Below are 25,758 nucleotides of genomic sequence, written 5' to 3' on the forward strand. Positions count from 1 at the left end.
CAACCTAATTCCTACATCAAAATTTCATAAACTCCCTGAGCTAGGAAACACTAGAGATGTGGGCAGACACCGGACAGCCAACAAACAAACCATCCAGAAAAGATGACCTCCGATCTGGAATCTTTTCCAAAAGCTTTGAATCTTTAACTTAATTTACACTTTGAAACGAGTGCAGCGTAAGTACATGGCTATAAGAAAGCAAAAGGAATCACATGACAGCTCCCCAATCAAACGCTCACAGTCTGCTTCCCAGCTTTTCATTTAGTGACAAATGCACATCCCTCAAACCTGAGAAAGAAGCACAACAAAACTTTAGGTATAGACACTTCAAAACATCACATACGTATACATGCTTTGATTTTTGAAAGGACGGACTCCATAGCCATTACTTGGGGCAGTTTTTGCAAATGTAATCCTATCAGGCTAGAAACTTTGCTACTTCTCCAGTACAGCGGTGCCTCACTTGAAAGCAGGCCAGCTGATGTGCCAGGGTACTAAAACTAAAACACGGCTAATGATAGCAGAATCATTTACTTCTGTGCTATTCTGCATTCATGAGCAAGTACGACTCACAGTGAATAATGGCTAGAGAAACAGGGCCAAGGTGAAGAGTTATTTATAATACAGTAGCCAATGAGTAAGTGCTTAGCTATGAATTTACTGCTCTGGCTACAATTTCATGAGAAAATGAACTGAGCCAGCTTTGGTTTTCCAGTTTTAAAAGCTATACGCCCACTAAAAAATGGTAAAAAAAATAATTCGAGAAGGATTGGTTTAGTTATTTATAGAGGAACCATGACAGAAATCACATGCATCTAAACCAAATGCAAAATAATCCTGGATGCTTTAGTTTCTTAGATATTGTCCTCAGAATTGATAGGAAGTCAGTGGTACTCTTAGACCGATCATCTTCAACCAATATAATATGTTTCTCCCTTTTTATGCAATAAATATCTACCGCAGAGAGCCAAAAGACAGAGAGAGCTTGCTGGAAATGAAGCTAAGAATTAGACGATCATCTGTTCAGCAGTCCTGGGTTTGGAGGTCAGAATATCTGTCTACTTTTTAATATGAAGTGACTGCACTAACTGTCTTACAGAACAAGTTTCTGTCAAGTATACCCTGGATTGGCAAAAGATCCAGCACACTTGGGAAGAATTTAAAATTGTTTCTATCAACCCAGAGGAAGCAAAGACTATTTCTAGAATGACATTACCATCACCCAGAGTAATAATAATAATATATTTGAGCCATATAAAAAATCTGACCAGGAAAACATTGGGACAGCATGATCAAGCTCGCCACTCTTCTGAATCGTCTACAGTAACATATTATTTCCCAGTATATCCTGCAGAATAATTGGATTTTTTCCAATCCCCACATTTGCAGATCATGACCTACTGGTGAAAAGCTGGATTCTGCTGAGGACCTATTTATTGACTGAAGTTTGGATGGCATGACAGAGCAAGAGACCTTGGCTTGCAGTTGTATTTTTGACGGCTGGTTTATAGAAAATGACTATGTTTTATTTCAACCAGCATTTTACTCCACAAAGCTCAGATTCATTTGTGATAGAAGTCGACATAGCGCTTGGAAAAACAGAAGAGGAAATAACAACTGTAAAGGACTGTAATTTATTTTTGAATTGCAGACACAAAGGATGATTTCTTACGAAATTTTTCAAACCAGCTGCTAGCTTTACTATCTATTGTGCTTCTAGTTTGGATGTGTAAAGAGTTTTACATGAAACTATGCTCTTCAATTTTTCTATGGGGAATTGGTGTTAGCTACAGTATTTCGGTGCCACTGAACATGTTGCAACTGGCCTAACTTCACCTTAGTAGACAATCAGAGCCACTGAAATCAGTGAGAGCCATCTGAAAAGCCTAAGTAGGTACTTTTGCATATCTTAGGTATCTTGTATGTTTTCACATGTCCTGTGACTCTGGAAAGCTGTCTTTTCCCTCTATCTAAAAAAAAAAAAGTTAAAAGTGTTAGAAAGAAGAAATAAAGAATAATGACAGTCTTATTTCTTCTAGTCTCATGAGCCTGAAATTTAAATACCTGCCTCTGTATGACCATTTCCCTTCTTTTATTAGTTAAATATTGTGGCACCATACAACTAGAGCATAAAGAATACGATTACAGCAATTTAAGATGAGTGTAACTTTTACAAGAGTCAGACATCCCTAACAACGCAGACAGTCAATAACCCAGCGCAAATTAACCGTGGCAAATAATACGTGTGTTGACCCTAAATTCATGAGGCAATAAAACCTACCAACAGCCTGTTGTTTTAAAATACTTAGGCACTTCTCAAAGACAATATAGTTTTTGTTTGTGAGCAAGAAGATCATTAATTAGGAAAGCTTTTAAAAAAGGTTTTAGTATCATTAGCAAAACCTAATAGCAAAATAAATTGAGTTTCAACATCTGGCTGGTAACAGCAAGCGTGAAAAAGGAATTGTATGAAAAAACCGAAGTTGTCTAAGCAGTACGCGTCCTGAGCACTGCTCCCCTGCAGACCCACTCCTCTGCAGATCTCCATAACCACAGGAACAAAACCAAATTTCCTTCCTTTCTTACTTCACTTTGTGTTAGGGACACATTGCTGTGAACGCAGCAATGTCATATGGCGGAGTCACAGCGAGAGAATTTGAACCAACTATGTTCAACTCCTCAACAATGAAAATATGCTTTAAAATACAAAATGGAACCCTGTTCTTCCAAATTTGTTTTCATTCTGAGATCTTTTTAACAGTAGCACAGTTCAGGTAAAGTTACTGTTCAAAAGCCATCCTATGGTAGCCTCTGTTCTTAATTCTCAAAGAGAAAAACACTTTCTAATTATTTTGAGAGTCTGTTTAAAAATGCAGCTTTTTTAAATACCTCACCATGAAACAGTGGCCTGAAATATTTTATGGCTTTTGAACAAAACACTCTCTTCTCTCCCTCTGGAACGCTTGCTAAGAGATGCCATAATTAGACTGCCAAGAAATCACTACCTACTAAGGAGTGCAAATAATGAAATTGTCAACCAGCTACAGAATTATGCAAGATTTATACCTGCCTCATATTAAAATTATTTAGTAAATGTCATACAGCACAGCAAAAACCACGGGCATCTTACGGAGAGGGAGTCAGGAAAGGTTCAGTGCAGAGCTCTCAAAACCAATGGCCAACAAGAACAGATTCTGCCAGTGAAGTATTTATATAATCATAAAACCATATAGTGACAGAACATGATCTTGTTTTTCTCGAAAGAAAGGAAATACAGAATATAACATTAAAAAAGAAAGGTATACAGAAGCTAAAATGAAATATCAATAACAGACATCAAATTTTGTGAACAAACTGAGATAGTTAAAATGCACTTGTAATTGCAACTGTTCAGTAAATCAAATCCATGTTCTTGAACAGATTGCCTAATTTAAGAAAAAGGTACTTTCCTCTTAGCTTTTGCTTCAAGGTTTCATTCTATGAGAAGGCAAGTAATTAACTTGCCAGGGGAAGAAATTTTCCTCTTCAATACCTTTACATTTGTGTAAAGCAAAATTATATGAAATGCTGATGTAAGCCCCAAAGGGAAAATATTTTTCTTGTACAGCAAGCGCTTGTCTATACCACCTTAAATCCATCCATGTGCCTACGTTGGGCTCGAAATCTGGACGCCCCCATGATGCACCAGGGCAGAGTGTGCCTGCTGGGATGAAGTTTATTCACAGGAAATACGAGGGGAAAATTCACGCTTTGCTGCTTAATGAGAACTGACATTGCATCTCCAGAGAGAGAGGAACTTTGGATGTCAGGCAGGTTAGCATAGGGCAAGCAGACGGTCAATAAAATATTCAATAAAGTACTCTGATATGATAGATCTAATATTGTGGAAAAAGCCAGAACTCCTTTTTTGATAAGAAAACAAGTTTAAAACAGTGGTTAAAATGGTCTATACGATATTAACCTACTAAAACTTGAAGATATTTGCAATTGGTTTTTAAACTTGTTATACAAGGTAAAAACAAATAAAGGCTCATATAACACAAGATACGCTTCTGCAGATATACAAAGTAGATAACGTAGAACAAGTGCATGTACCACTTTTCATAAAATCTCTCTAAAAATCATTCTACAACTAATTTTATTGTTCTAATAAGCCTGACAGTACCCTCACTGCAAGTAACAAAGCGTAGAGTTAAAAAACAGAATATCCACTGATCACCCTACAACTGGTGGTACTCAGGAAAATAGGCACAAACCTCACCCAGCCTGACTCCCACCAATATGCCTGCTCGTCTGAATGATCCGGGAGCAAAATCTGCCATTAGAAACAGAACTGATTAATTTGCCGTGTGGAATACCAGGAATGGCTTGCTTCCACAATTTAAAATGTGATCCAATATGCTGCTCATTTTTATAGCCAGGATTCCTACTAAATTTACTCTCTGAACAAATCTTCCATGATAGTTCTTTCATGTCCCTGATGCCAGTGACTTCTTAAATTTTCTCCCCATCTCAACAGATTGAAGTGTTTGCTAAGAAAACCCAGGAGGGATAAAGAAAGCAATAGGCCATATGCAGTGAATCCTTGCAATCATTCTAATGAAGCTAAATCTCTGAGTTTACCTAAAAGGAAAATTAAATCAAGCACTGGAGTGGATTGGAAAGACATATACCAGGAGATGTATAAAGTTAATCGTGTTTAGTTAAGGGTAATGCTGACCTACTCAGGCTTGCCTCAGAGATCCTTCTCACTTACTGTAAGTTTTAGCTGTATAGGAATACGCACACGCGGAGCTATTACAACTGCCTGCAGCGAAAAGCCTCTGAAGCACCTGGGCAGCACTTGGGTTTCAGGCTGCAGCGAAGGTACTACCTCATCCCTCTGATGGCGCTGTGAAGTTGCTAAATATCGCAGATGAAAACACGAGACAGCTGGACTGTACATCAAACTCAGGGATTCTTGAATGCTAGCCCTGTGCTTTAAACCACACAGACAGTAACATGGTTAGTAAGTAAGTCAGGGAAAAACTCCTTCACGGCAGTAAAATAATAAAAGCAAAATTTTATTTTCATGTTACATGATTTCTGCTACTCTTTTAAAGAGAACCTGGGTTTTGAATTGGAAGTTCCCCAGGCCTTTAGCCTGTCGTTGTCCCGACCCAAGCACAGTTCATAGACCTATACCATACATTTCCCTGGCAAATATACCACCTTAAAAGGTGCGAGAGCAGCAACACGCAGCTCCTCAAGCACCTTTATGCAAGGATTTGGGACCAGTGGCCCCATTCCTGGGTCAGTCCCAATAGCTCTGCCCACATGATCCCCTGCACAGCTTCATTGGTTTACGGTCTACTGTAAGACTTAAACAGCATGGAAGAATTTAGGAGGGGATCTTAAGACTGCACTAAAAAAGACTTTTTTTTTTTTTAATTTCACTTACAGCACCTGATTATACAGGTACAGAGTGGTCTCAAAACACTAGAAAGCCAGCAGCTGTCCAATCTAGCTACACGGAAAGCTGAAAGAGACCCCAGACAGAGGAGAACATGTAGGTACATGCCAGCTCTACAGATCCCTTTCTTAAGTCCAACATTGAGACAGAGGTGCCAAAAGGAAAACAGGAGTTGTTTGGTCTGTACACAGCAAGAACGTGCTTCTTTCTGTCTCTCTTCATACCAATGATCTTTTCCTGTCTATACTTTATGTTTTGTGGCCCAAAAGTTAAAGTTAAATTATTTTAAGAGCACAGATAACACAGGAATTCCTGTAGTAATTGCACTGATTTTATTTACCAAGATCTTCACCACACCTACAGAAGGTGATGGTAGGAAAATGAGACTATTAAAACGAATAGAACAAATTTGTTTCAGTTAACCATTCTAATATAGCATCTTTCAGAACTTTTCTTTTCCTAAAATAAAATCTTATGTTCAAAAGGCATCCAGTGTTTTGACATAATCTCTCTGGAGGTACAAAGGGGATTTACACTCTGTGCCCTTCTTGCACCATATGACCGAAAGCACATGCCCTATGGCCAAGCTGCAGCTGGTGCCCATCACCTGCTCACATGGGCAGGGGACGAAGGAAGCCCATCACAGAGGGGCACCCAACAACTGACTTATTCTCAGATACGTGCTGGGGATGAGCTACGGGGCCCTTGAACAAGAGGGTGGCAGACAACTGAATTACCACAAAAGCTGGACAGCTTCTGGGAAAGCCGTCAGTCAAATGTTGCTAGATTTTTGGAGGACGTATCCAGTCCATGGGCCACAGCTGGACTATCTTAGCTCTACTTTACATTAATTATTTTTAAAATTTGAGTTGTATTTTTTAAAATACAGGCCACAGGCTTGTTATCTCTTTATCAATTCATTCACCGATGAAGCAAACTTATTTAACTCATTCTGCTTTAACTGGTGTCTGCAATACAAACTACACAGTCTCCTGATGAAGGAGCAAAAGATTAGGATATGAATCTGTCAAGTTTGGAATATTTTTTTCTGTATAGTTCTGTTAAATGACTGGAGACAATAATGCTTCAGTATTTTCTGAGAATAGCTCATTTGTTCTTTATTTCAGTGTTACAGAAAAGATTATTTGCAACTATTCACTTCCTTACAAAATATTCAGATTCTTCAATGAAAAGAGTTTCCCACATTGTGTAGCCACCCACACAGCTACATTTGAAATGAATGAAAAGCTGTGCTTGATGATGTTGAATATATTAACCTCTTACAGTTCTCCGGCTCTGGTTAGCCACTTTTATTCTGCATCTGCACAAGGAAAAGTGTTGAACACAAGCTAGATTTTGTTGATTAAATACAAATAAAGGAAACAAAGGCATCATGTGAGTATGACTGAAGCAAGTTATGAAGATTCTAATCTGTGTTTAAAGGTTCTTTCATTCCTGGCAAACTAAAAACAAATTTAAGCTTGCTAGGAATTAATTATAACAGATCATAATTAGTAATGGGATATGAAACATTTCCCCTCCTACTGGTGTAAACTTTGACCAGTTCAAATTTAATCAGAAGGCATTACCATCTAATGACTAGTTAGTGGTCTATATGAAATAGCCTAGCGATTGAAATACATTCCCTAATCAGAAATACCACCACCACCACCACAATTAGTACTCATGATCGCAATCTCAAGAGAGACACTAGGGATACTGGCTGGCAGACATGAAGCTCAGTGTCCATGACCCAAATCATTCAATGGACATCGACTCCAATCTTTAAGTCTTTCAATCCAGCACTAGAGAATAACTTCAAATTCAGTTGTTTATTTTAAAAATGCACTGTACCACTGCTTTCTGGAAAATCAGTTTTGCATATAACCATCTTGATCCACCAGAAAGCTGCTGCTCCATGGCCCCACCGAGGACTAAGCAGTAACGAATGCTGCCCAGTTCCCAGGATCAATCACAACCGTGTGCTGCAGGCAAAGGCACGCAATGGCTCAGGCAAGAAGGGAGGCCAAGGAAGGGCTCCTGTCTGCATCTGCATTGACCTCAGCCAGGTCGAGGGATGCCTGTGAAATGAAAACTCGGGTTCCTATAACCTTCCCTTCTAAAACAGCAAAACCTTGTATTTATTAACTCATATTTACTGGATGCCTTTTAACCTGAATACATTTATGCCCTTGTCTCTTCTGGAATGAGCTTGATTTCTCCACTGCAGGAAACTTGCCCACAGTGTTGGTTCTGTGCATCCTCACAGATCTGGGAAATTCAGGGCTCTGCCACGTGCATGTTGTATAACAGCCAGGCCACAGGCTTGTTATCTCTTTATCAACAGGGGCATCAATTACCCCAAATCTAGTTTGACCACATTCATATTTTTGACATAATGGAAACACACCAAACACCTTGCCCCCTCAATTTGACTAAAACATTCTAGAATTGTATCATCACTCTGCAAGTCTCTCCTAATCACGACACACACAACAGCTGTCAGCTCTTTAAAAACTCCAGCATTTCTTTCCCAATTTTCCTCTTGTTTCCCTACTCTCACGTCTCTCCAGTTTTAATCCCAGTGAGGTATATGAGGCTTAGGCCAACATATCACTTTTCTCTTCTGTTCGCTCTATGTCTCTGCGACATTGGATTCTTGCATGTCGCCCCCCCTCCTTGTCCCTGTCTGGTGAAATTCAGCGGTTGCATTAACACAATCTGATGGCTACAGCCAGTGCTCTGATCTGAACCATGTCTGCGCTGCAGCATCGCTATGTGGCTCCTTTAAGAGATCACTAAAAGAGATGTTAGTACATTGAAGAAATTCTGGGGGCAAAAAAAAAGGAAAGAAAGAGTTGCTCTTCTTTGAGCGCTGGCTGGAATGGAGAGCTATCTTCATAAATAGACAGGAAACAGAAAAGACTAATGTTGGGCAGATGACAGATCCCTGAATTCAGTTAACTGGCCTTCAAGATATGAACTGTTCTATTAAACATAGAGGCATTATGTTGGTCATCCACTTTAAGCCCAAGAGTGATTAAAATGCTGGCAGAAAATAAAAACTGGCTATTGAAGAGCTTGCCCCGAGGTCCTAATTTCAAATCAAATTTTACAGCGCCGCACAGGAACAATGGCAGCCCAGTACTCTAAGTCTTCTTTTTGTCACTTTGTACAAAGAAACCCCCTCAAACTCTCTCAAAGAACAATGGCCCCTCTAGATTCACAACTACGCCAAGAATGGGCTCAAACCATACAAAAACACATTTTAAAAATACATTTTACACTCCCCTTGACATTTGAGATAAATAGAAGCCAATGGATTGAAATTCCAAGTATTTTTTATATCCTTTCACAATGTGAATTTTTTATTTTCCCCAGTCTACTTGATCTTTGACATTCTGGCCTCTGTGAAAGAAGGACACAGCAGAGCAGTCAAAGAAATTAATTATGCAGATAATTGCATTTTATTAAAACGATTAGTGTAGCAGAGAACTCCACAAATGACAGCTACACGAACCTGGCCCCCAGAAGAAATCAGGAGGACACAAACAGTTCATTTTTAATTGAAGAACTTCTCAGCTATTAACATTTAATTATCTGTTACTGATATACGACACAAGTTTAATTTACATTTTTCTATATATCAGGTTTGATTTTCAATAAAAGCATTTTAAAATTTCTACTGAGCTGCTTCAGATTCCCTTTTTATACAGTATGAGTTTATTTGAATTTGGCAGCTTGGTTACAGACAGTTGTTTCCTAGTGAACAGAACACAAGACCATATGTTTCAACATTTAAGCAATTTAGAATCAGAGGTATAATTCTGAGTGTCCTTAGCAGAAATTGTACATTAAATGCCCAAAGGATCTGAGCTCTACAAGAGATACAGCCTTTTTTAGCACTTTTCCCATAGCAACAAAACCACTCTACGCTACTTATATCATATACTCGAACCACAAGCATGCTGAGAGCATTGGTGAGCTGACTATAGTCTGCATCCAGCCATATCAAGGGCTGCTGTGTTTTCAACAGGAAGAGATGAATAAGTATACCACTTTTTCCCTTTCTCCTTCCCCCACTTCTCTCCCTTCAAGCAAGATTCACCTGGAATTACCTCTGAAAGACATCTATAGCCAGGACTCGTACCTGGTTCCTTGATTTGTGGATATCATTTTGTGAGAAGACATCCATCAACAGCTTCTTTTACCAACTAAAAATAAGACCAAACATGTTGCTTGTGTTCCTCTCTTCATTTCTGGGATGATTAACACCACCAGAAAATGGAATTATGTATTTAAATCAAGAAAGAGACAAGGCATTTTTTCCAAGGGCACTGGCATGATACATCATACCGTTGTGCTGGTTTGCCCATTCTGTTTTTCCTGGCATGAGGTCACGCAACCTCCAAGCTACATAAGAACATTTAAAAAGTAGTTCCAGAGAGAGAAAAAAGCCCCAAATCCTTGACTACATCACTGAATCTACTAGAAAGTCTTATCTTCATAGTTTTAATCACAGTACCTGAAATAAAACCAGAATGAAAATTACAATTTAAAATTAAAATTTAATGATATGTCCTTCTTAGATGAAATGAGAAATCCAGAAGTTTATGCAATATCCTCAATGATTAACACATCAACGAAATGTTATTTTACACATGCCTCAAATTTTTAGCTACACTGCACATACCAGATTAGGTTTATGACACTTATATTTCTAGAGTAAAGAACATCCAAACATTTGGGGTTTCACACACCAAGTCACATTTAGCCTCCTGGGTTTGTAGTTCCACTTTCTCTGAATGGGACCAGAACAGTGCAAAACACCTACTTGACACAGGAGAAGCCTTTTGCAAAAAATGATTAAAGCACTTCAGAAGCATCTGCAAGTTTAAATAAATCACAACAGACCAGTAAGATCTCAGAATACACAAAAATATGTACATATATTTAAATCATTGCATATTTCTCCCTTCCATCACAGATGCAGAAACCATGGTCAAGAAAAACTGCTAGAGAACCAAGACACTGACAGAAAACCAGGGTGTACATGTAGAAGTCACTTTTCAAAATTTTGGCAGTCCAAGATGAAATATGCAACACTTACAAGTAGACTCTAACGTAAACACACTCCTCTACCCTTATTTTAAGTCAAACTCAACAAATTCAAAAACAGTTACAGGGACATGACCAGTAGATCTTAATACTTATTGCTCCCAGCACTCTGGAATATGACAGTTAGTTTTAAACCTACCCGTAGATTGGATACCAAATTTGAGTGAAGGCTTGTTCTTAGAAGGGATGGACCTAATCATGATCCCACTGAAGTCATAAGCAACATCTCTATTTACATTCTAGAAACCAGATCATGTCTTGAACATGCTGTGGTAGTCCCTGATTCTGGACCATGTGAAACAAGACCCGCTTGCTACTTTCACTCAACTCAGTCCATGGGACAGATCATATTTCTTAATGCCATAATACAGCATTCTGGTTAACTTATGACATTTGTTTTTAGATACTGTGCTTTTTGATCAATCAGCAAGGAAAACCTGTTTCCTTTGCAGCACTTGAACCCTAGATTTTGTGGAACATTTACCTGAGATAATGTTTTGACTGCGGAATCTACTCTGAGGCAACAGGTAAACTCTGCGTGCATCTTCTGGGTGGAAAAAAAAAGGAGTTAGGATCTCAACCTATTGCTTTTCCACCTTCACTGCTTCTACGCAGAAGTTTTACAGATAGGAACCTACTTGCACAATTCTCCATACATTCAAAAGACAGATGATACAAAAACAGTACCACCTCAAATGGGTTCAGCAGACTTTTGAAAACTCTTTATCTTACCATTTTTCTGAACATTTTGTGCTACATAGTAGTCTCTTAGACTTCACTTTTTAATACCACCACTTTACAGAAAACTGAAACAGCAAATAGTTATTTTCAGACTGGGAATGTTGTGTGCACTATGCAAGACTGCCATTTTATCTTTGCTTTCTGACAGCCAGGATCCTTACACTGCTACAGCCTCAGCTTCTATGGTGCTGTAAGGGACTGAAGTCAGCTTTTTTTTTTCCCTCCCTCTAATTTTCCATCCCATATATGTATGGAAACTGAAGAGATATGTAATCAAATCATTTCCTTACAATTTTCAATTAAAAATTGTAATTAAGTAACAAATATTAAACTACTAAAAATACTTTGTAGATATAAAACATGCTGTAATGTTTTCAAAGTTTTTTCATCAATATATAAAGGCTGTTCTAATTTGGTGAAGGCTCTATCTGTCTGTCATTTTGACTCAGTACGCTGGTACAAAAATTCACTTCAAATGCTTGAGTGATTCTGAGTGATTAAAACAAGCAAACAAACCCTCCAGAAGTAATTCCATTTGTGGGTATTTCCTTTAACAGCATTAATAATCTAATGCATTTAAAAGGAAGATTTAGAGTTATAAATCACTTGTATTTCACTAGATTAAAAATGTAATAGATGTAATATATTCACAGTATATAAACATAAACATATCAAGAAAGTATTCCGACAGTATCCATTTTTGTTGTGCATGGTTTCTATATGAACACCTTTGTATGCCATTTAAATTTTATTTCCATCTATTTTAATGATATAAAATCCAAAGGAAACGCTTAAACTTTTATTATTCAGTTAGTTCTGCAAGTATACATTCAGTAGGATATAATTCAAATAATAAACTGATCAGGACAGCAAACTAAGTACAGGTTTTCTCATTTGGAACTAAATTTTTAATATAATAACCAATCCTTAGAGACTTGTATATCTAACAGAAGAGCTGATCTTCTCTAACCTTCTTTACTTCCTGTATCTTCTGTAGCGAGTTACAAAAAAATGTCTAATAAACCAGCTAATCTTATTTCTTTATTCTGAACTCTCCTGAAGTGGGAGAGCACTGAAGTGGACTCTGTAGGCCACTATTTTGTTTCGCAGTATGTCTCTCCTACTGCTATACCTAATAGTTATTTTCCGTAGAAACGACAAATTAGCTAAATGTAGATGTGCTTCTAAGGAAAGAGAGAAGGGAGGAGGAGGGAGCCACTCCTGAGAGCTCTGGGCTACCTGGGCATGGAAGAGCCCAGCGAGTGTCCTCCCAGCCCAGCGTCTCAGCTTATTCTCGTCTCCTCCTCGTTTTCCCCAGAAATTCCATCCTGACCCTGAGAAACACTGTCATCAAAACAAGTGCGTTTCCATGAAACATATCGCCACTGTGAAAACATTTAATAAAAACATTCCCATCCCATTCTAATTTTAATTTGCACTAAGTTTTTACTCAGTCAATGCAAAGAAACATAAGAGACAGTTGCCTGATTTTGTCATCCAAAGCACACTCGTTTTTGAGTTCCCTACCCAAAACTTGAAATGAAATTAATGGGACTTTAAGGTACACCAGGCAAATAAGTGCTTAGCAAAATTAAGTTGTAACTAAATAAATGCAATGCCACTTAAATACTATTTTACTCTTTGGCTATATCTAATAGGAAGACTTTTAAATAAAGCCCTCACAAGAAAAAATCCACACTGAGAAAAAAAAAAAGATTGTTATTTTTAACGCTGATAATTTTGTTTAAAAGAAGATTCTTTCCTGTGTTTCATCATTTTACATTATGTTCTATTATAGAAATGAATGTGGGAAAAAAAGTTCAGAAAAATCCAGACCCAGAATATTATGGAAAAAAGAACCACCAAATGTAAAGGTCCTGTAATATCTGGTATCTTTAGATTTTTCTGCACTGGTTCACATGACCCCCAATTTATTTTTAGAAAGGCAGCAATTCCCACTTGGATACGGTGCAATACCTTGTACCCGAATGCTGCTTTGCACAAATAAACCACAGAAAGTGTTGACTTAAAAATAAAACATTGGAAAAGGAGAAAGTTTTTTTCTCTGTGAAAATTTCCGGAAAAGCTGTAAACAAAGGCAGGTTTGGCTCAGTGGCTGAGTGACTCTGTTGAGCTGTTGAGGATGGAGAACATATCAAACCTCACAGAGTGAGGAAATGTTTGTAAAACAGTTAGTAAATCATAGGCAGCAAGGTCACCATGTTTAACAGCAGGAATGACACTTTGCCAAAACCCCAGCTGTGAAAGGGCGTATACACACATGCGCTTGTGTCTCATTTATTCTTCTTCATATCCTATTTTTAATATTTTTTAAAAACCTATTTTTCTAAAAGCAGTAAAAATCTAGAGGATTTCAAAACTGAGGAGGTCTGCCAGCACTGAAATACTCATCAGTCAAATAATCCTGATAACTAATTTTGTTTTACCAAACAGAACATAAACTGTTAAAGCATCAAGAAGTTCTCTGTGGTCTGAGTGATTTCCCTACAGATTGATACTGACTGACCCTTTTATCTCAGTGACAAAGTTTTAAGTTCTAGCTGAGGATCCAAAAAAACAATCTGGAGGGTCTAAAAACTGGCATAGCCAGAAGGCAAAAGTATACATTTTTAAGTAGTCACACTGCAAACGCATGTACGGATATATGGAACTTATCTCATCTTATGCCAAAAAATCCAGAAATCATTATTTCAAGTTGAAGAGTTGTCATTAAATCACTTAATAATATAGAGAGATTTATAAAATGACTCACCTGCTACCGTAGAAATCAAACACTCTGTGGTGTATCACTGGCAGACAGCATATAGCAAAGGAAATACTTAAGCACATGCTTGACTTCAGCTCCTCACATGTTTGAAGTTAAGCACGTGTGTAAGTGCTTTGCTGGATTGTGGCCTAGTATATATGCTGGACAACCATGACATAAAAATATATATATATTTTCTTTTTTAAAAATATATATACATATACATACATACATATATATATATCTCACAGAATCACAGCATGGTTGAGGTTGGAAGGGACCTCTGGAGATCATCTAGTCCAACCCCCCTGCTCAAGCAGGGTCACCTAGAGCACCTTGCACAGGATCGCATCCAGGCGGCTTTTGAGTATCTCCAGAGAAGGAGACTCCACAACCTCTCTGGGCAACCTGTTCCAGTGCTCTGTCACCCTCACAGTGAAAAAGTATTTCCTCATGTTCAGATGGACCTGACTGTGTTTCACTTCGTGCCCGTTGCCTCGCGTCCTGTCACTGGGAACCACTGAAAAGGGTCTGGCTCCATCCTCTTGACACCCTCCCTTAAGATAAAGAGAGGGGTGGGGGGGGGGTGCGCGCACGCGTATAAAATAGGTGTGTGTGTGTGTGTATATATTTAAAATCTCTATTAAAATGTTGTTTTAAAACACAGTTTATGATGATGTTTTAAAGTGCCCCCTTCCACTGTTCACTGTGTTACAACAGAATGAAAACAACTAGGGAGAAAATTTTGGTCTACGGTGATTGAAATCCATTTCACTTATTGAGGAAGCCTTGAATCCCATGAAGCATTCCTCCTTGCTTTAGGTCACATAAAAGTAACATTTCAGTTTGTATAATTACAGGTGGTAGGTGAGAATTTAAATACAAAAAAAATTTATCAACACAGTAGATATTCGTAAGAACAACAGTATGACATTAAGCTATTGAAGTTTAATACCAAAGCTAAATAAGTCCTTGCTTCATATTGGAGGAAAAAGCAGGAATAAAGAAAGATTTAATGTGAGGGGACATTTTTGTCTTTTAAAACATTTTCTGTTTTGTACCATGAATCTTTTCTTTTGGTCTAGTTTAGTTGCTTGCTTTATAAAGCAAATGTTTAAATTAAATGATTCTTGAATCCAAACTCTGCGTATCTTGGACAAGCTCACAATGTGGTTAGAATACAAAGCTAGGTTTGAATTTTTCAAATGGCTCTCCTTAATACTGGCCAAACCAAACCCTTCTACCTTAAAAGAGATTTTTGTGTTTTGGGGGGTTGGTAACGTAGCTGAAGTTTTAAACTTTGCAAATGAAACTCATACTGCTTTCAAATCTGCTTCTAGGCCTCCGCCGCGCTCCGAGGAGCACCCAGGCCCCCCAGGGGCAGCACAGCGGGCGTTCGGGCAGCGGGAGGCTCCGCCGCGGCCGCAGAGCAGCCCCGCGACCACAGCCAGCTCGACTGCATCAGCGTGCCGCTCTGCACGCACCCGTCAAAGTCACGGTCCTAGGAAAAGGGAGGAAATGTCTTTAAGCTACAGCCACTATTTTCATTGGTTTTGCTGCTTCAAAACCAGAGATGCCTACTAAGGAAAAAATATTCTTAGGATGAATTTCTTAAGGAAAAGCACTGAAGAATAATTCATGAGTGAAGCTACCTTTGCAGGGGAATTTAAAAAGATGTTTTTACCTACAGTGATTACTAAAAATAAGTTAACAGAAAATAACTGAGGTCAACCATACATATGTGTATAGCACAGCCCTGATTCTTCAGACACTCTGTACAGGAGTAGGATTATGATCATATTTACCAAGAGATCCACCAATCAGTGTAACAGGATCTAGTCCTTCTAGCTCAGAAGGGAACTAGGAAGAAGAGGGAATTTATTCTAGAGGAAAGAATCTTAAAAATACTAGGACAGGACAGTTGATTTAGTACTATGTAAACCTGAAAGTGACTTAAAATTATTAAGCCCACAGTACTGCAATTTAAACTATTTTTTTTTAATCTATCTCTGTTTTATGTATAGAGACTCTTTCTTAAATACAAAATCCTGCAGTGAAATGATGGACCTGACTATTGATTAACCAGTTCTGTGTGTTGAAATTTTCCATTTGGTTAATCTTCTGGAAAGGAATTACTGTTTCATTTTATGAATTCTTTTTTGCTCATTACACGAAGTTCTCAGTACATCAGCTACTGTATAGTTTATTTTTCAGTCTTTCTTCTTCTTTAGTCTTTCCTGTTCATGTTCCCGTATTACTGGATCAGTTGTTCTTTGTTGGGCAGTTCAATGAGATTAAATCAACATGTCTTGAACTGCCAGTAGAGAAGTTAAAATTTACCTCCTTTAATCCATCTAATGTGCTGTAGAATTGTACTCCAAGAAACAGAGATGTTAATTACCAGATAATATGTTACCTTAAATTACTAAAATTTGTAAGGAAAGCTCTTGCTGCCTAACATTATTTTGCCCTTTTGCTTAAAGCACAGTCTTCCTTCCGTTTCTACATCTGAGACATTCTTTGGCCTTTACAGTCATCAAGATGACTGGGGTCTATTCCAACCTATCCTCTCTTAGTCTGCAGGAATACACATTTCTTTATTTCTTACCAATGAAGCTAAAACTGTACTGAACTTTACTTCAGAAGAAACTGATGGCCTTCAGAAACCCACACGAAGCCCTGCTGTTGCAGATGGCGGTTCTTCTTTGTCAAGAAGTTTGCAGATTGTGAACATGTGAAGTTTACATTCTTAGACTAGCTACATGCTTTCCTTGGACAGAAAACCGGCCTCAAGTAACATCTGGCTACTCATTCTTCTAAGCGCCAGATCTGTTACGATGAATAACAACAAAAAAAATTTCTTACGTTTTGTAAAGTAGATTTTGTGCCCTGAAAGTTATTGGACTCAGATTCCGGATCTGAAATTACTCAAGCACATCCCGTGGATGTTATCAATCTCAGGTGCTTCCTATTGGTTATTTCATATAATAATACTTGAAATATTTTAAATTTTCTCTCACCTTGCTCTCTGCTTCTATCAGACTAAGTAAACAAATTTACACTACTTAGTTTTATCACATTTCTTCCAACTACTGTTACTTGCGAGTGTTTCTAGGAGCAACATTGCCATACTCAACAAAAGAGCATTATTCTTACACATATTAAGCTTTATAGACAATAAATAATACAGGAGAGAAGTATATCTGAATTATTATTTTGCAAATACAGATATGCTTTAATGTCTGCTTTTGTGTTCAGGACAACACACATGCCTAAATCTTTTAACTTGATATAAAATAATAATCTGTTGCTTTAAACTATTTATCCTATTTAGATAACTAGACCCCATTCAGTTTTCTTATTTTACTGAGTTTCACTTCACATAAATGAAATAGTAGGCACTTTAGAAAATTAATTTTAATTTTTTCAAGACAGAAGTCTAATAGGAGTCCTCAGAAGAAATGATGCTACTTGGCCTTGAAATTACTGCATTCTCTTTCTCCCTTCAATACCGACTTTTTCCACTGAGCTCACTGCCTTGCAGGTAGAGCCTGGCTCAGATATCCACCTCTAAAATTAACCTGTGATATCTGTTCTTCATTAGCACACTCAAGAAGCTTTTTCAGTTAGACAAGAGTTGGGAGAAAAAATTTAGAAGTCTAAAGTTAGCAACAATAACAAAAGAGATCAAGCAGGTTACTAATATTTCTCCTATTAATTTTTTATCTTACAATTCTGTCTGTTAATCCTTAATGGTATTAAAACCTCTCCAAATTATTCCGATTTAAATATTTATTCTCTTTAGCTCTAAAAGACTCAAGGTATGTTTTTCATAAAAAATAGTCAAATGTCTATTTCTGAGTAGAAAAAGCTGTCAAAGAAACTAGATTCATTTCTTCAGTATATGTATTTCTAACTGGCCACTACAAAGCACTTCAGCATTCTTAAATATCCTTCATGCATATTTCTATTTAAAATTCTCAGTCCTCCTTAGACCAAAGCCGAGGACATGTCTTATCTCTGAAAGAGATTGCCAGCCCTAGACAGGCCAGTTGGTGTTTCCAATTTCCTTATATAACAAGGCTCTAATGTTGTGGAGGAAGTGGGTAGATACTGCGAAATCAGGGAGGATAAAAAAGCACTAGACCCATAACCTCGGAGGTCAAGAGGTTATGACTTCAGGGCCTAACAGTAAGGTGGAAGGATGTGTTCAGGTGGTTTTAAATTACCTTGTCTTACTGGTCTTTTCCAAGAGGAAGAGAGATAAGATCAAACACAAAAGATTAATATTGCATCTGTGAATATACTCGCACAGCTAACCTGAACATTAAGTCCTTACTTCTTTTTTCTAACTGTAAGCAGTTCTATTGAATATTCAAAAGTTGAAAAATATTCTCTCCCCAGCAGCGTACGTGCGATTTAGTGTTCAGGGGAACAGCTGCAATGCTGAACAGCCATCAAGGAATTCTTTTTGCCTCACTGAAAAATTATTTACCAAAATAAAAGATGAATCCCTATGATCATAATATGATTTTGGATTCCAAAAAAACCCAACCCAAGCCCTTGTACACTCCTTGCTGTTGTTGTGAAGTTGTTGGCTCAGAATTTACCATTCATCTAGAGAATGCAACATGCACTGAATAGGGAAAACAGCTTATATGAGTATTATTTTATGCACCTATTGCATAGGCAGCAGAAAGAAGAGAAAATCTCTCCCCATGCATGAAGAGGTGGTAAAGTCCCAGTTCTCAACCTTAAATGCTTGAGCAATGACTTCATGATCAGTAAAGAACTGACACCACCGGTCATGGTGGTATCAAACAAAAGAACCATAATGTAAAATTAGTGGTAACAAAACATTATCAGCAACTGTGAGAGGACTTCCCTCACACCACCATGCGGACGGCAATAACGCTGAAGGAAACAATCCTGACCGGCTCATGGCTGCCTAGATCTCTCCTTGCCTGGTCACTCCAAGCTGAGATTAATCCATACCACAAGACTGGTGGAGTGCTCCTAATGTACAATACACCTACTGCTTGCCACAGAAGGAGCTCAAGTCTGCCACAGTTTTTTTTTTCTTTTTTTTCTTTTTAATATCTCAAGAAGAGGCCAATGTAAAGTAAAATAGAAAATTATCATGGCAGCGATTGCAGAAAAGTACCAGCCTTGAAAGATCCTTAAAAGCAGTCTAAAGAAAAGTATATGCCACAGAGGAAAACTCCAGATAAATGACTTGATTTTTGGCAAACTACCATGAAAACGTGGACTTTCAGCCTATGACAGAAAGCACTGTGTTTCACAAAACAAAAAGAAAGAAAAGTTGTATTCTTTTAAAAAATAAAAGAAAGAGCTAATCACCAGTCACAAGAAGATGGTGTTGAACAACCTCCTGGGATATATGGCTAAACAACGGAAAATTCCAAACTTATATGAAAAAGCAGCAACTGTGATTTTCTCTTATGAATGCTGCCTCTGAATTTCCACTGAATTTTAAGTGAACTTCCACCCTCATGGACAGCTTTGGAAACAGGCCTCAGTGATCCTGGATTTTGTTATCTGTTACGCAGTGCTAGCTAAGCGACACTGTATAATTAGCATTACAGAACAGCATTTGGTTGCATTTTGCACAAACTCTGAGCAATATGCTAAGCAACTTACAGGTCAGAGTTCTTGTTGAAAGACAAATACAGTATTGAGCATGTTAGTGAGAAATCTAATCCATTCTTCTTGACAAGTAATAGTATAAATTCTCTTTTATTATAAGAGATCTGTTGCAGTAACAAAAGATACCATTAGTAAATCAGCTGAGAAAAGTGTTCTTATAATTAAAAGTGTCTGAATTAAAGTTACAGAATATAGAGGTTTGGATTTGTTCAGTGGATGTAACATGCACCTATTACATGATGTCTGCATTTATGTGATGAGTTTGAAATTACTGCTGCATCATATAGCTGTATCACTAACATAGTCTCTTCTGCACCACAAAAACTAAACCTATGTTTGTGAACTGCACAAAGCACTCATATTTAAGACAAAGCACTCATATTTAAGACTTGTATCACTCACCACAGTTTAAAAACCACACTTTACTGTATCATGACATGCAGGTGTTAAGTTTAGGATTCTTTCCTTGACTTGACATGTAAAAACGTGCTAAGAACACAGTTACAGGTAAAGGAAATAGTAGAACTAAACTGTATCTGCCAATTACAACTCAGAGGCGAGGCCAACCTAATTCCTTGTCTTTCCTGCCTTTGGAGTGGAATATGCAAGTATTCAGAAGACGTAAACGGAGCATAAATCTTCACATGATTCCTCAATCTGTCTACAAATGACCATGACATTACATATAAACTATTCTATACAATATATATGCTTCCCTTTTAAACAGTTAAGGAGTGTATCAGACACCGTGATAAACACAGAAAACTGAGCGTGAATACCAATAAATGCAAGCCTTCCGTCTCGGAAACTCTTCACTTATTTGATTAAGTTAGGTGAAAAACAGAGCAGTCATGCTTGTAGCTTTTCTTCCTTTTTCCTTTCCTCCACTCTTTTTATTTCTAATGCGAATCGGAAGTCTATGTGGAGCAGTCTGGCTAGCCCCAGTCTAACCTCCCCATCTGGAAGGGAACTAACCAGCCTTGGGGCTACTTCCAACCCTTCCCAGCTGTTGGGTTTGGGTTTTTTGTTTTTGCGGGCTTGAGAAAGCATATTTATATAAATGATTGCCATATCCTTTGCCAGCTGTTGACCCTGCTCTTGTCCCGGTTGGGGCATGTTTTTCATTTTTAGCGGCCACAGACTGGAACTGACCCTGACAGAGTTAGCACGCTATGCAAACAGCTTCACGCGCTCGTGCAGGGACGCGGCAGACAATGGCTGCCCAGTGCGGCCGGGACCGGTGTTTCCCTCTGGGCTAATGTCACCGGCCCCAGCGCTGGAAGTAGCAGTTTGAAAAAATAAATGATGAGATTCACAGCACTGTTGGGAGGCTTCCTGTCCAGTTCATAGGGGCTCAGCGATTTCAGATACCATTCTCATTAGCAAAAAGGTTAACAGAAACACACACGTGAAAAGGAATTTTCACCGGGCCACATCTCGTGTTGGGCACAAGAAAGTTTCCTGAGCTGAACTGTCAAAACATTCCAGAGCTATTTTCGTAGAACTGTTTTTCCTCCTGTGGAGCTACAAGCTGATGGCTCTTTGCTACCGTCTTGGAAAAAAAATTGTGGCTAAATCATCAGCTAAAAATAATAATCATTAAAAAAAAAGAATTGCAACCTACAACGACAACTTAAAACTTTCAGATCAATGCGTCTGACAAGGCAAACTGCTTTTTCTGTATTCCAGAGCACTGCCCTAGAAATATATCCTGCATACTAAACACATCCTTATTTCCTGGTCACCTGTAGCTATGCTGAAGCGAGAATGTTCTGAACTCTATTTAAAAAGTATTTTGTAAAGGGGAATACTCTCAACAAACACTTCTAAAGAAAAGTCAGTTATTCACTCTGGCTGTTATCTCATTGACTCGTACTAAAGTTAAATGGGACGCAGACAATGAACTGTAGCCTTTACAACTTTCATAAGCATTATCAGATTTTTTGATAATAAGTAGAGGTGGCATATGTGTTCTGTTTAGTATGCAGAAGGGCCTCATTTTATTCTCAATGCACAGATATAATTAAAAATAAATTTACTGTTAACGCTTAAAGTGGTGCCAAGATTATCCAAACAGAAGGTTTATGATACTTAATAATTGATAAGAGGAGGGAAATTCACAGATTGCAGCTGATTATTATTTAGTAGATCTGTTTGCAAAGGTGAAAGTGGCATTATAGCTAGCCAAAAAGAAGAAAAAAACAACTTTGTTTCTTTTATCATTTGCATCCTTAGAAAAATTTGACTTTGGCAAACACTTTCAAGAAGCATTTGAAATGAAAGATTACAGATCAAGACAGATTCACTGATTACTCTGGATAATATTTAAGACATTCAAAAGGTTTTCTAAAACATCAGCTTCAGTCTGATTCCTAACAAGGGGAGTTTTATTAACCCATTTGTATTTCATAGCTTTTTTATATATATATATATATATATATATATATATACACACATATATATACACACAATATGGGCATGTACAGTATATCAGCTTCTTTAAGGCAGTGATTTTCAGCTTGGATTTCAAACCAGCTTTAGCACAATGTGCCAGAAATTTCCACAAGTGCTGAGAGAATTAACTGATGGAATCTTTGAAGCCTCTCTATCCCAGATTAACTGATGAAAAATCTGTGAAATCACGGTTCAATCTTCTTTTTTTTTTATGGCTAGACGTGTTTGTAATGGTTGGGATGACAAGATGCTCCCAAGCCATCTGGCTCCTCACACAGGATTTGATTCAGAAAATTAATAGTAACACCATTGGTGTGCACATATTGCAACAGTCCAGAAACCCTGCCCTGTTACACAACCAAACGCAACGAGTTTGTAATTCCCTCAGTCGTCAGTGTAGACTGAAAATGGTGATGTTAGCCTTAGAAAACGTTCTCATAAAACAGTTCAAGGAATGAATGAGTGATTTCATATGAATGTTATGACTCCGGCTGCCCGCACTCTTCCCCCCTCCGCGCCGCTCACGTTTAGCCACACAGAGCTACTTCGTACAGCGCGAGTCGCTTACTCACGTGGCGGAGAAAAGCCTGACTTGGAGCACTCCCCTCGCAGTGAAAAGGGGAAAAACAGTTTTCTACTTTCGTGTATTATGCAAATACAATATATATAAATAATGGGCTTTGTGCTTTCAGTAAGCACTATCTAGCATGCATCAGCCTATGAATCCAAATTTTTAAGAACGTCGCACTACATACATTTCTGTGGATGCGCAAAAGATCCGTTAGAGGGGCAGACTGCAACTTTCATTTACAAATCAAATCCTGGATATCAAAACAACAGGACTCAGTGACTATTCTAAAGGCAGCTGTAGATAGCTTTTCTGAATATAACTCAGAAAATCCATGACTCTTTATGAAAATGAAAAGCTTTTTGGCTGAAATTATCCTAGAAATACTGCTTACCAGAACAGACTTAGCATTGAAAGAAACTTGTATAAATTATCTATGTTAGATAAATTGTGTATTAAAACGTTACTTTAAAAGATTATTTTAGTTTGGCTCAGGATGAACATCCCACTATATTTTACATAATGCAAAGCTTATTCCCATTAAAATTCATTACAGCTGGGTATTCAAATCCACTAGGTATCTTTGGAAACGCTACGCTAACGTGTTGAACTGCAACTGTAAAGTTCCAGCTTTCTCTACCAGGGCTCTAAGCAGAGCGTCCCCATGTTGCAGGAGACATTGCCAGGCAGACTAGACAAAAAGAGCTCTCGGGGAAACACCGTTGTGTCAAATGTACGGAAAAGACGGGAACAGAGGGAATTTCAAACAGGTACATTAACTTTCAGAGTGCGCAGCGGTGAAGAGACGTTCAGGACTATACACAATTCAAAACAGAGTGCAACTTGTAAACACAGGGAACACCGACGGGAACACTTTGTCTCTTTTAACAGCACTGATGGATTTCATTACTGTGGGATAATGAGTTGAAATAGATAGGTGAAGTCTTGTACTTATTTGTTACGAATTTTAAGACTTTAAAAGATTCCAGAAAACACAGTATACAAGCTATATAATAAAAAATTACTTTACCTTTACAGCACTAAAAGTAAAAGCTTATATTGAAGAAATATAATAAATATCAAGGTGAGAGATCCTATGGGAATATTCTTTTCTCTTGAACCCTCAAAGTTGCTACATGTATGGCTTGAATAAATTAAGGACTAATAATCCATCCTTTGCAAATACATCAGCCGGGAGGTTTTAAGCAATGAGCAACACTTGCACCTTTTCTCTTTCAGGGCTCATTTTGAAACACCTAAGCAGGAACTGGTTTTAGAGGGCTGCACTTTCTCAACAGCAGGTCACTTGAGCATGCCCAGGTGCGCACCAAATTGCTTGCCACTTTTGCAAATCACGATTTCAGGTCCTTATCAATAGCCTGGATTTGCACATTCCTGAAAACCTGATGAAAATGGAAAGCTTTTTGTATGTGGAAGAAAACCCCAAGCATTTTCCTTTAAAAAAACAAAACAAAACTCTCATTTAACTCATCAATTCTGAATTCAGGTTTCAATCACTGTTGCTGCCAATCTTTTTTATTTTGTGACGTGTCTGGAGCAGCCTGACTCTCCTCCTACTAAAACCAATGGAAAACTCCCAGCACTTGCAAGCAGAAGGGAATCCAGCCCTAAACGGATACTTAACTTCGGTGCAAAGAGCAGGACGCCCATAAGAACAAATGGCCATAGATAGAACACCTAGGTGACTTAATTACCAAAACAAAGCAAAAAAACTAGAAAGGATCTTATGGCCAAATGCTTTGAGGTACAAAAGTGCTGTAAGTTCAGTAGGCGCTGAGGCCCCGGTACGTAGCGGGCTTGGGCTGGCTGCTGCTAAACCCAGGTTAATAGCCGATGACCCTTCCCATTCTTAACCTCCAGCAACGACCTCCTGACCCACCCCAGCGACGGTGTTTATAAGCGTGTTGCCACTGGTGTAAATAAAAAAGGAACACAATGTGCTGAAATTGTTACTGGTGATGACAACTGACACACATTTTACACTGCCAGTGGGCAAAAACATCAATAAATAACTCAAAATCTGTTAGTCAAAGTGTTTGGAGCTTCTTGCAACGATCATCTCATTTTCGCTGTTTTTCTCTCTTCTCCACGTGTCTTTACGGGACAAACAACAAGCAAGCCAGGCAAAGAGAAAGCCACCTCTCACTAAGATGCAGCAGCATTACACAGGACCTGGAATTCCTGCCTTCCAGCATACTCCTTCCACTCTGAAAGAGCGGCATGAAAATAAGCTACAACACACAGCAGGCAAAACAGTGTATTTTCTAAAATTTTAAAAGTAAAATGGCACAGGGGGCTCATGACAGAAAGGTAGTTTTTGAAAGACCTTCTATGGCTATTGGGTACTATGAAAATTGCTGTTTATCCCACAGAAAGAAACTAACTGAGGCAAAATTTTTAATAAAATAGCTTTCAAAAAAACCTATAGAAATGTTTAATAAAATTATTGGATGAGAAAAAAGGACAGAACCTAAAAAAAGTATCACAGTAGCAGAGGCTTCTGTATTTGGAACTTGTGTCTTTTACTAAAGATGCTACTACATATATATTTATATGAATTACTTCCAATTAAAAAAAAATATATATAGCGTATATATGTTCATGAGATTCCTCTGAATAGAACCTCTGCAGGCATTACGACATCTTGGTGATAACGCACTTTAGCTTTCAGAGATGAAACCAAAATGCAGTCCTACATTACCCATTTAACTACCTTCTTCCTTGGTATCAGACCCATTCAATTACTAATCTTCTATTTGCTTTATGTTAATTGCTTAAATTAAAGTGATAACAACAAAAACAATAAAAGAAGAAACAAAAAATCAGCTTTAAACATTTCTGAGTTGAAACAGTTCATTCTGTTCAACTAAAACAACAAGAAATTGTATCAAATACTGGTGGCAAGGACTTACTCCAAATAACAGCAGGAAAAATTAAAAATACAACACTGAAAATAGTGGATTCCTGACA

At 38.0% G+C, this 25,758-nt stretch overlaps 1 protein-coding gene across 10 annotated transcripts in view; it reads right to left on the reverse strand.

Moving 5' to 3' along the window:
* BCAS3 (BCAS3, microtubule associated cell migration factor) overlaps positions 1–25,758 on the reverse strand; it is a 385,039-nt gene that overhangs the window by 120,619 nt on the left and 238,662 nt on the right. Inside the window, exon 23 of one of the 10 annotated variants that reach the window (XM_026071338.1) lies at positions 9,865–9,977. The exons of 8 other annotated variants lie outside the window; for them this stretch is intronic. In XM_026071338.1, the coding sequence (XP_025927123.1) occupies positions 9,880–9,977 (98 nt within the window). In that variant the 3' untranslated portion in view covers positions 9,865–9,879. Of the gene's footprint in view, positions 1–9,864; positions 9,978–10,950; positions 11,115–25,758 lie in introns of those variants that run through there. One more of the 10 variants, XM_026071337.1, reaches the window with a different exon arrangement.

Source organism: Apteryx rowi, unplaced genomic scaffold (genome assembly GCF_003343035.1).
Source record: "Apteryx rowi isolate R43461 unplaced genomic scaffold, aptRow1 scaffold_324, whole genome shotgun sequence".
Classification (NCBI taxonomy): Eukaryota; Metazoa; Chordata; class Aves; order Apterygiformes; family Apterygidae; genus Apteryx; species Apteryx rowi.